The 14,101-nt window shown below is 41.0% G+C and overlaps 2 protein-coding genes across 3 annotated transcripts in view; one reads left to right on the forward strand and one right to left on the reverse strand.

The window, feature by feature from the left end:
• Nucleotides 1-14,101, forward strand: part of MAP3K13 (mitogen-activated protein kinase kinase kinase 13) — a 203,046-nt gene that overhangs the window by 129,716 nt on the left and 59,229 nt on the right. The gene's annotated exons all lie outside the window — the stretch shown is intronic.
• LOC100986141 (large ribosomal subunit protein uL4-like) lies at nucleotides 3,896-5,322 on the reverse strand. Its single transcript, XM_034957848.3, is given in 1 exon segment — nucleotides 3,896-5,322. A coding segment is annotated over 1 exon segment (1,284 nt). The 5' UTR covers nucleotides 5,259-5,322; the 3' UTR covers nucleotides 3,896-3,974.

The raw sequence follows: 14,101 nt of genomic DNA on the forward strand, positions 1-14,101 counted from the left end.
GTATAGAGTTTTAATGTTAAAAACAGAATGGGGCTGGGCGCGGTGGTTCACACCTGTAATCCCAGCAATTTGGGAGGCCGAGGTGGGTGGATCACCTGAGGCCAGGAGTTCAAGACCAGCCTGGCCAACATGGTGAGACCCTACTTCTACAAGAAATGCAAAAATTAGCTGGGTGCGGCAGCACGCACCTGTAGTCCCAGCTACTCGGGAGGCTGAGGCAGGAGAATCATTTGAACCCGGGAGGCAGATGTTGCAGTGAGCTGAGATTGTGCCACTGCACTCCAGCCTGGGCGACAGAGCGAGATTCCACCTCAAAAAACAAAAAACAAAACAAACAAAAACCAGAATGGAGTAAACCCTACAGAAAGTGAGCATATTTTAGAATTCTCCAATTATCTTTAGTTATTGCTAAGAATTCATACCTTTCATCCAAGTTTGGAACCTAAGTTCAAGGTAAAATATGAGCCTATTCCATATTTTTCTGACCTAGACCTTTTTTAGTTAAACAGAAGCCCATTATAATATCGACAATACAGTGTTGTGGTTAAGGGCTCAGGCTCTGGTGCTGGAGTGGAACTGGGTTCAATTCCTGTCTTCGCCACTTAGTAGCTGTGAGTCATTTAGACTATCTGTGCCCCAATTTTTCACCAATTATTGTCAAGGGGTAATAATAATACCTTTCCCAAAGGGTTGATGTGAGGATTAGATAAGTTAATATGGGAAACGTGTTTAGAGCGGTTTCACATAATCTCAATAAATGTTGTTAATACGTTATCACATTGCTATGTGTGAGTGTAAAGTCTTCTCATCCAAAAAAAGTGAATTCCACCATATTATATCAGGTTCTGTACTAGGTGCTGAGGCTAGACGATGGGAAAAGAAAAAGGACAAGGTACAGAGATAAACAATGTTTGATTCTACTCTTACAAACTTATGAGACTTAGTTGTTTATCTTGAAAAATAGAAGGCATGGCCCAGTCACTGCTCCCTTCGAACTTGAACCATCTATGATTCTACCATTCTTAAGAAAGGCCTGAAAAAGCAACGCAAGGATAGCAGAAGGACTTTGGATGGCCTCTTGCCTGCCAAGTATATCTAGGACTTGCCCAGGAACAGGGTGTAGAATCTGCAGCTTTGTGAGAACTTTCATATATGTCATTGGAAGTCGAAGTCTGTTACTGATGCTCTTCAACAGCCCTAAATATTAAACTGGCAATGAATTATTTGATTTTAATGTATAGTATAAAATAAGTATAGAATGTATTATATATTAATATCTCTAGTTATATTTTACTGTCCAACTAAACAATCCAAATACTGACAATGAATTTAATGAGAAAAGAAAATTTCCATAATATAATTTCATTCAAAAAGATTTTTTGGCCAGGCATGGTGGCTCATGCCTGTAATCCTAGCACTTTGGGAGGATGAGGTGGGAGTATTGCTTGAGGCCAGGAGTCCAAGACCAGCCTGGGCAATATAGTGAGATCCTGTCACTACTCTTAAAACACATTTTTAAAAGACTTTTCCTCCTTTCTCACTTGCTTAGAGTCATGAAGCTCCTGAGAGCAGAGCCAGTCTATTCTTACTAAGCAGCACACTATCCATCACTTCCCAAGTGGCATATATTTTTTATTTTTATTTTTATTTTTATTTTTTTGTGAGACAGGGTCTCACTCTGTCTTCCAGGCTGGAGTGCAGTGGCGTGATCATGGCTCACTGCAACCTCTGCCTCCCGGCTTCAAGAGGTTCTCGTGCCTCAGCCTCCTGAGTAGCTGGGACCACAGGCATGTGCCACCATGCCTAGCTAATTTTTGTTGTGTATTTTTAATAGAGACGGGATTTTCTCATGTTTCCCAGGCTGGTCTTGAACTCCTGGGCTCAAGTGATCTACCTGCTTCAGCCTCCCAAAGTGCTGGGATTACAGGTATGAGCCACCATGCCCTGCCCTGGTCTAATTATTCTTATGTTTAAAGCATAAGCAATGTTTTCCTAGAGATATTTTCTTGAATCAATGAAATCATCTCCTAATTTAACATCACAGTATTAAAACCAGAGGGGTTAATTTTTTTTTTTTTTTTTTTTTGAGACAGAGTTTTACGCTTGTTGCCCAGGCTGGAGTACAATGGTGCCGTCTTGTCTCACTGCAACCTTTGCCTCCCGGGCTCAAGAGATTCTCCTGCCTCAGCCTCCCAAGTAGCTGGGATTACAGGCATGTGCCACCACACCCAGCTGATTTTGTATTTTTAGTAGAGATGAGGTTTCTCCATGTTGGTCAGGCTGGTCTCAAACTCCCAACCTCAGGTGACCTGCCTGCCTCGACCTCCCAAAGTGCCGGGATTGCAGGTGTGAGCCACTGCTCCCGGCCAATTTTTTTCTCCCAAATACTACAACTAGATAGTATTAATATTCTCCCAAATATTATAGCCATGTAGAACCTTCCTTTTTATGTGTGCAATTTAATTAAAACCTAGAATGTAAAAATAACTGCTGTAATTAAAGACAAAGGAAATGAAATATGAAAAAGAAGTTGCATACATTTGGGATTTTTGTCTCCTATTTTCCATCTTGCTTTCACCCTTTTGACCTGGTATCTCACTGTTTATTGATTCTTTGTGCTTTCATTTATAATACCAAATGAATGTTACAAGCTCAGCTTGCCTCAGTTTCTATATATATCAACCCGTTCCCCTCTTCTTAGCTCTCTTTTCTCATCTTATCACTTTCCTAAGGAAAAGCTTACTTGTCTTTCCCTTGCCCTTCTTTTTATTCCCCTTGATTTCACATATATATTGAGCATATTGACATATATCTGTTTATTCTAATTTTTCTAGTTAAAGATTTGCATAGCTAACAAATATTGAGGGTAAATGTGTTTTTTTATATATACTATCTCGTATAATCATCTACTCTATGAGGTGGATTCTGTTGTTACTACTAATTATAGATGACAGAATTGAGGCTTAGAGAGAGTTATGGCGAGGTTAGTGATTACGATTTGAATCCAGGTCTATCTTCCTCTAGTGCCTTCTCTCTTAAGCCCTTACAATATTGCTCTCAATATGATGAAGTACATCTGAATATAGACTGGACAAGAAATAACTTTAAAGTGTATATAATAGCACTATTTTTTTGAGACGGCCTTGCTATGTTGTTCAGACTGGAGTACAGTGGCGCAATCATGGCTCACTGCAGCTTAGACCCTCTGGGCTCAAGTGATCCTCAGCCTAGTAAGTAGTTGGGCCTACAGGCACATGCCACCATGCCCAGCTATTTTTTTTTTTTTTTTTTAGTAACAGGGTCTCACTGTGTTGCCCAGGCTGGTCTTGAACTCCTGGGCTCAAGCAATCCTCCCACCTCAGCCTCCCAAAGTGCTGGGAGTACAGGCATGAGCCACCTTGCCCAGGTATAAACCAAATTCTTTAAAAATAATTTTAATTTTATTTTTTCTTTTAAATTTTGGGTTTAATAATAATTTTTAAACCATTTCAATTCTTGTTCTCCTAAACTATGTATCTTAGGAGAGTCCCAGAGTTCCAAAAAAGAGAGGAAATGGTCACAAAATAAAAGGAAAAGAAAAGAAGGAAAGAGACTAGCATTTAATGAATGCTTACTGTATACTTAGCATCTTGTCAGGGACCAACTTAAGTTCATAGTTCCACATATTCTGTAATCTTCCTTTTTAAAAAAATAGGGTATTTCTTTATCTTCTACTTTTCCATGAACCACTGTCTTGCTCATAGTTCCTGAAGATAATTATTTACCAAAGGTTGTTTTTGTAATCCTAAATGCAAGAGTTTTGGTGCCTTCACATGTAATTCATCTGGACCTTAGAACTTGGAAATAATCAAAACACTGATATATGTTCTTTTCTTTTCTTTTCTTTTTTCCTCACTGCCTGTATAATCAGGTCTTCATTCAAAAGAAGCTGTCCAAAATGATTTGACCTTTATGGAATAATCAAATTTAAGAGTTTATGCAGCAGGCTTCTTTTCCTCTGTAGTAGGTTTCTTTTCTGCAGGCTTCTTTTCAGGGGCTGGTTTCTTGGTAGCTGCTGCCTTTTTTCCCACCAGAGGCTTCTTCTGCTTCTTAACACCAACAGCAGCCTTCTTTCCTTTCTTACCTACCACAGGCTTCTTGCCTGCAACCGCCGCCTTTTCATCTGATTTGGTTGGTAGTGCTGCTGCTGCAGCAGCTGCCTTATCCACCCGGAGCTTGTGATTCCTGGCCTGGCGAAGAATGGTGTTCCGGCGCATGGTCTTTGCATATGGGTTTAGCTTCAACATGATTCTCAAGTTTTTCAGTGGGTTCTTCTTTAGGACTCTGCAATGAATCTTCTTGCGTGGTACTCAAAGGGCTCTTTGGATCTCTGGGCTTTTCAAGATTCTGCTAAGATCTGTATTAATCATCTTGCGCATGGGAAGATTGTAGTTACTCTTGAGGGAAGCGGCTTTACGCCAAGTGCCATACAATTCATCCAACTTCCGGAAAGCACTTTCAGTCCAAATGCAGAAACGTCCCACATGCCCAACAGGAGCAAGCTTCAAAATGTTCAGCTTGCTTACATTAAGCAGAGTAATTCCAGGGATGTTTCTGAAGGCCTTGATGATACCATTATCCTCATTACAGATGATGCACGGGCCCCTGCGCTGGATACGGCGACGGTTTCTCATTTTGCCTTTGCCAGCTCTCATTCGCTGAGAGGCATAGAGCTTTCCGATATCATTCCAGGCTTTAAGTTTCTTAAGGAGCAAAACAGCTTCCTTGGTCTTCTTGTAGCCTTCAACTTTATCTTCAACTATCAAAGGAAGTTCAGGAACTTCCTCAATACGATGACCTGTAGACATGACCAGTGCTGGTAGGGCTGAGGCAGCCAGGGCAGAACAGATGGCATATCGTTTTTGGGTTGTGTTCACTCTACGATGCCAACGGCGCCAGGTTTTGGTTGGTGCAAACCTTCGGCCTCCACGACACATGTTTCCAAAAGCACCCTGGCCAGAGCGGTGAGTCCCACCACCTCGAACTCTGGGAATTCGAGCCATAGCTCTGCCAGTACCCCAAGACTCAGCACTGGTCTGATGACCTGCTAATTCACTGGCAGCGTAGGGCTGTCTGTTGTTTTTGCGCAAGTTGGTGTGAACAAAGTTCACAATATCTGGTCGAATAGGAGCCTTGAATACAGCAGGCAAAGTGACATTTTTGCCAGATGACTCCCCCTTTTCGGAGTACACCGATATCAGTGGGTGAGCAGACGCCATGGCGGAGAGAGGAGACAGCCACGCTCCTCTCAGCCCGGCTGCTGCCACAGGAAAAGCATGTTCTTGTCTTTTCATCTGTTTTGGGTTTCAGTTCTCTTAATCATGATCATTCTGCCTTTTCTAGAATCAAATTTGAATCTCATTAATAGAAAAGGTAAAAACAAAATAGGAGTCATTAACTTTTGTTTGCTCATTGTCATCTTTTTAAGTTCACTTTTATTTTCATTTTGAATTTATAATTCTTTTTTTTTTTTTTTTTTTTTTTTGAGACGGAGTCTCACTCTGTCACCCAGGCTGGAGTGCAGTGGCATGATCTTGGCTCACTGCAACCTCTGCCTCCCGGGTTAAAGCAATTCTCCTGCCTCAGCCTCCTGAGTAACTGGGACTACAGGTGTGCTAATTTTTGTATTTTTAGTAGAGCTGGGGTTTCACCATGTTGGCCAGGCTGGTCTCGAACTCCTGACCTCAGGTGATCCTTCCACCTTGGCGTCCCAAAATGTTGGGATTACAGGCGTGAGCCAGCACATCCGGCCTATAGTTCTTTTTATGCCTGTTTGCAAGCCTCAGCACACAGTGACAATTAGCTTTCCTGACAGTATCCTTAACATTTCACATCATTTTTCATATCTGAAAATATAGTAAAGTGGGCCCATTAATCTGTGCGTTTAAAGCAACAAGGATTTGTATTGAAAACCTCTGATTAAACAAATAATGCATGCTAATGGTAGAAATTTGGAAAAATATAGAAAACGTCAAAGAACAACAGTAATAACCACTGTTGACCTTTTAAACGTAATTTCTTAAAATGCTTACTTAATTATACACATTTTAAATTTTTATGCCTATTAATATTTATATATTTAAAGGTACATATATGTCTGTATCTTATTTTTAAAACATTTAAAGTTACTGATTTTATCATTCATATGGCAGCTGGATTTAGGTCAGAAAATGTTGAATATTAATACTTAAAATACCATATATTATTTATTAAAGATTTATGGAGATAGCATTTATGATATGATTTATGGATAAATCATTCCTTTGGTCAAGATGTTTCACCTTTGACTTAAGGCATTTTTGAAGCCTCACAAGTTTCTATTTCTTGATAAATTTATAGACTACTACTCTGAAAATGAAGTATCTTTATTCATTTTAAAGCCTACAATAAACTTATTTTAACTGTAATCACAGTTGCATTTATAGGTACTGGTATTCAAAAGGTAATTTGTCACCATGGAGAATTTGCTTCTTTGTAATTTTTATTTTTTTGCTGTCTCCAGCATACTTCAAGATTATTAAACATTCATAATCTTAACCGAAAATATAGGTACATGGTAAACATGGAATCAATATTTTTGAATGCATAATTGTTTCACAAAATATTATAAAGAAGATGAAATGAGGTAGGTCAGTGGATTTTGTCGATTTGAGTTTTTATTGTTCCTTCAAATAGGCGTTTCAGGAGATGGTCCACAGTTAAGAGAGTACGTAGGGATAAAGGCACGATTGTAGGCCATTCTTTTTACCTGATTTGAAGTCACATACTTCTAATCACATAACTCCATTCGAAGAAGCTAGCTAATGTTTTCAAAGTTCAAATTAAGATCTGGGTGACAGACCTCTATCCTGGAAAGATCATTTTATGTTATTACTATGCACAAGTAAAGTAATCTAAGTTTTAAAATGGGATTGATGCTCCTAGCAGCAGAAATTATTTTATGTTTCAACTGCTATATGAATTTTAGAGAAATGACCAGAAGGCTAAGATGGCAGTGTTGTATTCATTTTTAAAGATAGGCAAGAAGACGCCAAGTAAAGAGAAGATAGCTTAGAAAGAGCTCAGTGTCAATCAATAAGTCTTGTAGCAATAATGCTTACTTTAATTTTTTATTCAATTTTAGTCACATCAAAAACTTTGTGGGGCTAAATTGTCCAAAATCTTTGATTTATTCATATTTATGATATAAAATTTAAAATCTGATCATTATAAAAATCCTCAATTAGTAACATGGGAAAAATTGTATTCTATGATAGAAATCCAAGAATTTAAGGGCCATTTGGCCACATTACCTCCTCCATTCCTCTTTCTCTCTACATTGCATCCTGGGATCTTGGCACAAAACCAAGGTAATTTCCAGAAATTGGCAGTGCCCTTCCAAATGCACAGCTGCTGCTGTCTCCAACTCTTGCCTACTAATTTTGCACAAACCACTTCCTCCTCTTGGGGCCAAGAAACTCAGAAGGCAGGGAAAGTGTTCCTCAAGGGTAGATACGGGAGCACTTCCTGCACCCTTTGCGGATCGGGACCTGTTGTAAGGGCGGCAGTAGCATCACCTCACCTACAGACCTTCCCGGGGTACTTTCTTTTTCTTTTTTCTTTTCTTTTTTTGTTTTGTTTTGTTTTGTTTGTTTGTTTGTTTTTGTTTTGTTTTCAAGGCGGAGTCTCCCTCTATTGCCCAGGCTGAAGTGCAGTGGCAGCATCTCGGTTCACTGCAATCTCCACCTCCTGCCTAGGTTCAAGCAATTCTCCTGCCTCAGCCTCCCGAGTAGCTGGAATTACAGGCGCCTGCCACCATGCCCAGCTAATTTTTTGTAGTTTAGTAGAGATGGGGTTTCGCCATGTTGAGCAGGCTGATCTCGAACTCCTGACCTCAGGTGATCTGCCTGCCTCAGCCTCCCAAAGTGCTGGGATTACAGGCATGAGCCACCGCACCTGGCTCCCTAGTACTTTCTTTTGATAAGGGTGCCATTCCAAACTTGCCCTTTATCCCTCTAATGTTCCTTGTCTTTTTCCCTTTGACTCTCAACATTCAAAAATCTTGCCCCACTTCCTTTCTGTCTCCTTCTAATTTATACTAGTTTTGATTTCTTATGAATTGAAAGGACCAAACAATCAGTTCCCATGAGGGTACCTGAGCCAGATTTGCACAGGGAGAGAGGAACTGAGAGGGCAGAAGACAGCCAGAGATAGTGGAACCACCTGTGTTCCCGCAGTTTCCACCTAACAGTCTCTTCACTGTGCAGTGGCAGCGTGTGGGTGTACATACAAACACAGGTAAAACTTAGGTATTTTTAGCTTCCTACACTCTTCTTAAATGTAGAGTCAGCTCTGATCATATTTGAATATAGCCATGGTGATGATTTTTCTTTCCCTTTGTTCTTGTACCTCTCTATTTCTCTGCCTTTGTTGGGTCCCGTTGGACTAGATATTCTTGGTGAGCATGAGGGAAGCCTATTTGACTACACATCTTTATACACCCTTGAGGTTTACCTCACCTCTGCCCACTCTGAGAGCAGTCAGTGGGTAGCCTCCTGCTGGCCTGTGGATAGGCGCAGGGTCACCCTGCTAGGTGGGCACTAGTGTTTCCTTGGGAATAGTTTTAGTGCATCTAGAATAGCACTGGGACTTGCTATTGTTTTTGTCATCAGTGGCCATGATACCACGGCTATTTGTTTCTCTTCAAATAAACAAACAACCATGCCAGTGGAAGGAGCTGGGCTGAGGAAGGAGGACTCATCTCAGCTCTGCCACTGGTCAGATGTTATATTAAGCAAGTCGACAATCTCTCTGAAATTTGATTCTCATATGTGAAATAAGTAGGTCGAACCATATTCCTTGATTGTCCTGTTTTCCCCTGATCTCTTAAATATCAAATGCGTATGATGACTGTGATTAGACTCATTCTCATGCCAATGGGAACAGGTCCACTTTACATTCATCCTTAACCTGTTAGAGATAGGAAAAAAATTACAAAACAAACGTGTGTTTTTCTAACTTTTTGTGTATGAGCCCATCCTAACATTATGTATTGGGCAGAAGTTCGGGATAAAAAATTGACAAAGTAGAAATTTACGAGGAATTAATATAAAGTCTGATAGTTTGATTCAAAAAAATAAATCACACAAGTAAGTGTTTGGCTGAAATTCACATATATATTTGGGTATGCAATTCATGTGAGCCAATAGCACGTAGGACTTGTGCTGTATAGCAGGGGTTCCCAACCTCCAGGCCATGGTCTGGTACCAGTCTGTGGCCTGTCAGGAACTGGGCGGAACAGCAGGAGGTGAGCAGCAGGTGGGTGAGCGAGCAGAGCTTCCTCTGTGTTTACAGCCACTCCCTGTCACTTGCATTACCACCTGAGCTCCACCTCCTGTCAGATCCATGGGGCATTAGATTCTCATGGGAGCACAAACCCTATTGTGAACTGTGCATGCGAGGGATCTAGGGATCTAGGTTATGTGCCCTTTATGATAATCTAATGACTAATGATCTGTCACTGTCCCCCATCACCCCCAGATAGGACTGTCTAGTTGCAGGAAAACAAGCTCAGGGCTCCCACTGATTCTACATTATGGTGAGTTGTAGAATTACTTCATTATGTATTACAACGTAATTATAATAGAAATAAAGTACACAATACATGTAATGCACTTGAACCATCTTGAAACCATCCCCCCTGCCTGGTCCGTGGAAGTAGTGTCTTCCACAAAACTGGTCCCTGGTGCCAAAGAGGTTGGGGACTGCTGCTGTATAGGATAACCAAGAGTCCCGGCAGCCAAGGCAAACCGAAGTAACTCCTGAGTCACTGGCCAGGTCAGATCGTATGAAATCAGCAGTCTTAAAAGAGATGAGGCAGGGCAAGGTCAGAGAGGCCAAAGGCAGGAGACAGCTCAAGGTTGTGGCAGGTGATCAGCCAGAAAGTATAATGAGGAGAGCAGTAATGTCAAAGCTCAGAGATGAGCACGAAAAGAACAGGGGAGGGGAGGCTGGAGTGGGTGGAATGGTGTCTGTAACAAAGGGCTCCAGTTTTTCTTCTTTCTTCCCCCTGCCCCAACCTTATATTCCCAGGTTGCTTCTCAAGGCCTAGATTTCTCCATACCCTATAATTTAAGTGCCTCTTAACCTAACCCCGTCCAGTTAAAGTGATCTCTCTGGTTTGTTAGGAGGGAAGAATCACCTGCACTGTATCGTAAGCTTTCAGAGCCCACGTGTGGCGGCAGGAGTTACCCTTGCTGCACACTGCTCCCCCACATTAGCCACTGCTGTTTCTGGGTCAGCAACCCCGTCACACACGCTCTGGTCATTCCCGCTTCCCTGCCTCTGCCAGTGCTCTTATTTGCCCCTGATTTCCTTCCCTCTGTCACACGCCTTACCTTTAAAGGTCCATCTCAAATCCTACCTCTTTTAGCATTGTTCCCATCTCTCTTGGCTCTGTAGAACGGAATATGGCTCACTTGTCATGGGGGATGATGGCAGGAGGTTATTCCTTCAGTGTAATTATTAGTTCCGTAAGTAGTCTGTGAGCTTCAACAGGATAGGAACCATGTCTTCAGAGATTGCCTGGTACAGGAGAGAATGTCATGATTAGGGAAAATAACCCGGTATTTCATCCTGGCTCTGTGACCTTTAGCATCTACCTCTTTGTAGGCCTTCATTTCCTTCCATGAAAAATAGGGATAATCATTCTGTGTTCTGGATTCCTTACCTAGGGATCAAAAACTTAGATCAAATGATCACAGATAACAGCATTTTTTAACCTGGAAAGCACTCTATGAAAGTGAGGAGTCATAAAAGGTTCCATCGTGTTGTAAAAAAGGCAAAGGATTTGGGGAATCTGAACTTTGAGCTAGATTTTAATTCCTGCTCTATTACTTACTGAGTATATTACTTTAGAGAAATTTCTTCTCTTGTGAAATAGAAATGACATTATTACAAGGATTATGGTGCTGGAGCTGGCTTATACACCAACTTTTAAGAGCCAATTGTCAAATATTTAGAAACTTTGCAAGCAAGTTGTTAAACTTTTATTAGCTTGAAATCTGCCATGGTGGGAATATTTACACCAGGGAAATGAGCAAACACTACAAACCAGATTGCTGTTGTTTTGGAAAGAGCTGATTTACCAGTATATTGCTGATTATGTAAACAGCCTTCTGTAAATTGTAAAGCACTTTGTCTTACTTATTATTAAAAATAGTAATGGTAACAGTAACGTTCTATATCCACAGAATCTAGGCTAGTGCATGGCACAATTCTCAGTATATATTCTTTTTTCTTTTTTGAGACAGGGCCTTGCTCTGTTGCCCAGCCTGGAGTACAGTGGCACAAACACAGCTCACTGCAGCCTCGATTTCCTGGGCTAAAGTGATTCTCCCACCTCAGCCTTCCACCCAAGTAGCTGACACTACAGGCGTATGCCACCATGCTTAGCTAATTTTTGTATTTTCTGTAATTTCTGTATTTTTTGTACTTTTTGCCATGTTGCGCAGGCTGAGTATATATTCAATAAACACATTTTGAATTTAGCTTTATGATTTGGAAACTTCTGCCCCTGTGATAAATGAGCCCCATCTTTATCTTTCTTCCAATCTCTCTCTACAAAGTGTCTTTTTAAAATCAGATAGCATCAGTAAAAGCCTAGCTCCCTAGCTCAGTGCATGATGCATAGTAGGCCTTAAATTCTGTATGTCCATAGTTGAGCTAATCGTCTTCTTTCCCAACCTTTCTTTCTGGCATTTCATATCTCAGTTATTGACATTGTCTGTCTATTCATTATTCCAAATAAGTGATTTGGAAAGTCTTCCTCTCCCCTTTTTCTTTACCTACATCCATGTCTAATCAATTACTAGATCTTACTAATTCTACCTCTTAAATCTTTCCTGTTCTCTTCACTGCCATTGCTAACTGACTTATTCAGGTCCAAGTCATTTCTTTTTGAACTATACCTTCTAACTGGACCTTTAGTCTTTCCCTTTGAATCTAACCTCTACTTCTATAGACGTGATTTTAATTTATCTGACCAAATTACTCCCTTGCTTAAAATTCCTTAATGGCTCTCTGTTGTCATGAGGATAAAACCCCAAAGATTTAGCTTGTCATACAGGCCTACCATAATCTAGCCTTTGCCTACTTTTTCTAAGAGTTATCTCCTGCTGTTTCCCCATACTACCTGGAATGCCTAGTCTTTCTTTCCTAGTGACCATTAATTCACCCCTCAAGACTCAATTCAAACAAAACTTCTTCTTATAACATCTCTAGACACATTTTATATTTATTTTTCTGAGCTCCCATTGCATCTTTTACATATCTTTGTCCCATGTCTAACTATGTGGCTGTTATATATCGGTCTTTCCTTCTGGATTGTGATTTCCCAAAGGGTAGGAACCTATGTACCATTTACTAATGCCTAACACACTGCATACCATGTAATAGGAGCTCAGTGAATGAATAAGAATTCAGAGGATAGGATATTTTCCTCTCCCTCTCCCTCTCCCTCTTCTCCTTCTTCTTCTTCTTCTTCTTCTTCTGATGGAGTCTCACTCTGTCGCCCAGGCTAGAGTGTAGTAGCGCAATCTTGGCTCACTGCAACCTCCGCTTGCTGGGTTCGAGCAATTCTCCTGCCTCAGCCTCCTGAGTAGCTGGGACTACAGGCATGCACCACAATGCCCGGCTAATTTTTTGTATTTTTAGTAGAGATGGGGTTTCACCATGCTGGCCAGACTGGTCTCGAACTCCTGACCTCATGATCTGCCCACCTTGGCCTCCGAAAGTTTTGGGATTACAGGCGTGAGCTACCACGCCAGCCAAGGATACGATGTTTTCATTGGTTCACTAATACAAGCTATTCATGGGATATGGTAATGAATAAAAGGCTTAAAATTTAGGTCTCAGTTATGAAGATAAGAAAATAATAAAATTGAGAGGGTCTATTTTAATCCATAATCCGCAATATAAGATACTATGGCTCCCCATCACCTTCAGTATAAAATCTCAAACTCAGCCTGGCATGCAAAGCTCCTTATAGTCTAGCCCCTACCTATCTGTCCATTCATGTCTTTCTGCATGCACTTATATATAGCCTACATTCCAGCCACTTTGGATTTCTCATCTGTTCTATAGTCTTTCAAGCTTCCATGCCCTCCTTCACAGTTTCCCCCACACCTGTAATACCTTCCCCCTCTTCTTTCACTCACACCTTCCTGACTTGCTTAATGAATGCCTACACTTCCTTCAAATGGATCAAAAGTTACCACCTTTGAGCACCTTTCCCTGAAACTATTCCTCCCTCTTCTGTGCTCTCAGAGCACTTGCTTGATTCATTATAAGCACTGTTCTGTCATTTTTTGTTGGTCTTTCTTTTACCCCCTCTGCAAAATGAGGTCATCTTCATACCCTGACCTCTAGCATATTCTAGATGCTTAGTACAGAGTGAGGGAAGGAATGACTGTTACAAAGGGATTTAAAAAGAAAGTACATTTCTGATAAGAACATACTTTGGGCTGGGCGCAGTGGCCCATGCCTGTAATCCCAGCACTTTGTGAGGCAAAGGCAGGTGGATCACCTGAGGTCAGGAGTTTGAGACCAGCCTGGCCAACATAGTGAAACCCCGTCTCTACTAAAAATACAAAAAAAAAAAAAATTAGCTGGGCGTGGTGGTGCGTGCCTGTAATCCCAGCTACTCAGGAGGCTGTGGCAGGAGAATTGCTTGAACCTGGGAGGCGGAGGTTGCAGTGAGCCGAGATCACACCACTGTACTCCAGTCTAGGTGACAGAGCGAGACTCTGTCTCAAAAAAAAGAAAAAAAAACATACTTTGAATAAATTTAAGATTGACTATGCGTGATCTGGCCAATCTAGAACAAATCTTCACTTTTAAAGGTTAGGTGGCCACAAGAAATGGTGCTAATGCACAGATCAGAAGCAAAGAACAAGTTTAAAGAGCTAGGGCTTAGTTGTGTTACCCCAGATTTGGTGCAGTATAATAAAAACAAATTTCATATCTTAGAAACTTGTCTTGTCACAGACACATGACATTTATCTCCATGACTTAATGAATGCCT

This window comes from Pan paniscus, chromosome 2 (assembly GCF_029289425.2).
Source record: "Pan paniscus chromosome 2, NHGRI_mPanPan1-v2.0_pri, whole genome shotgun sequence".
In the NCBI taxonomy this organism is placed as follows: Eukaryota; Metazoa; Chordata; class Mammalia; order Primates; family Hominidae; genus Pan; species Pan paniscus.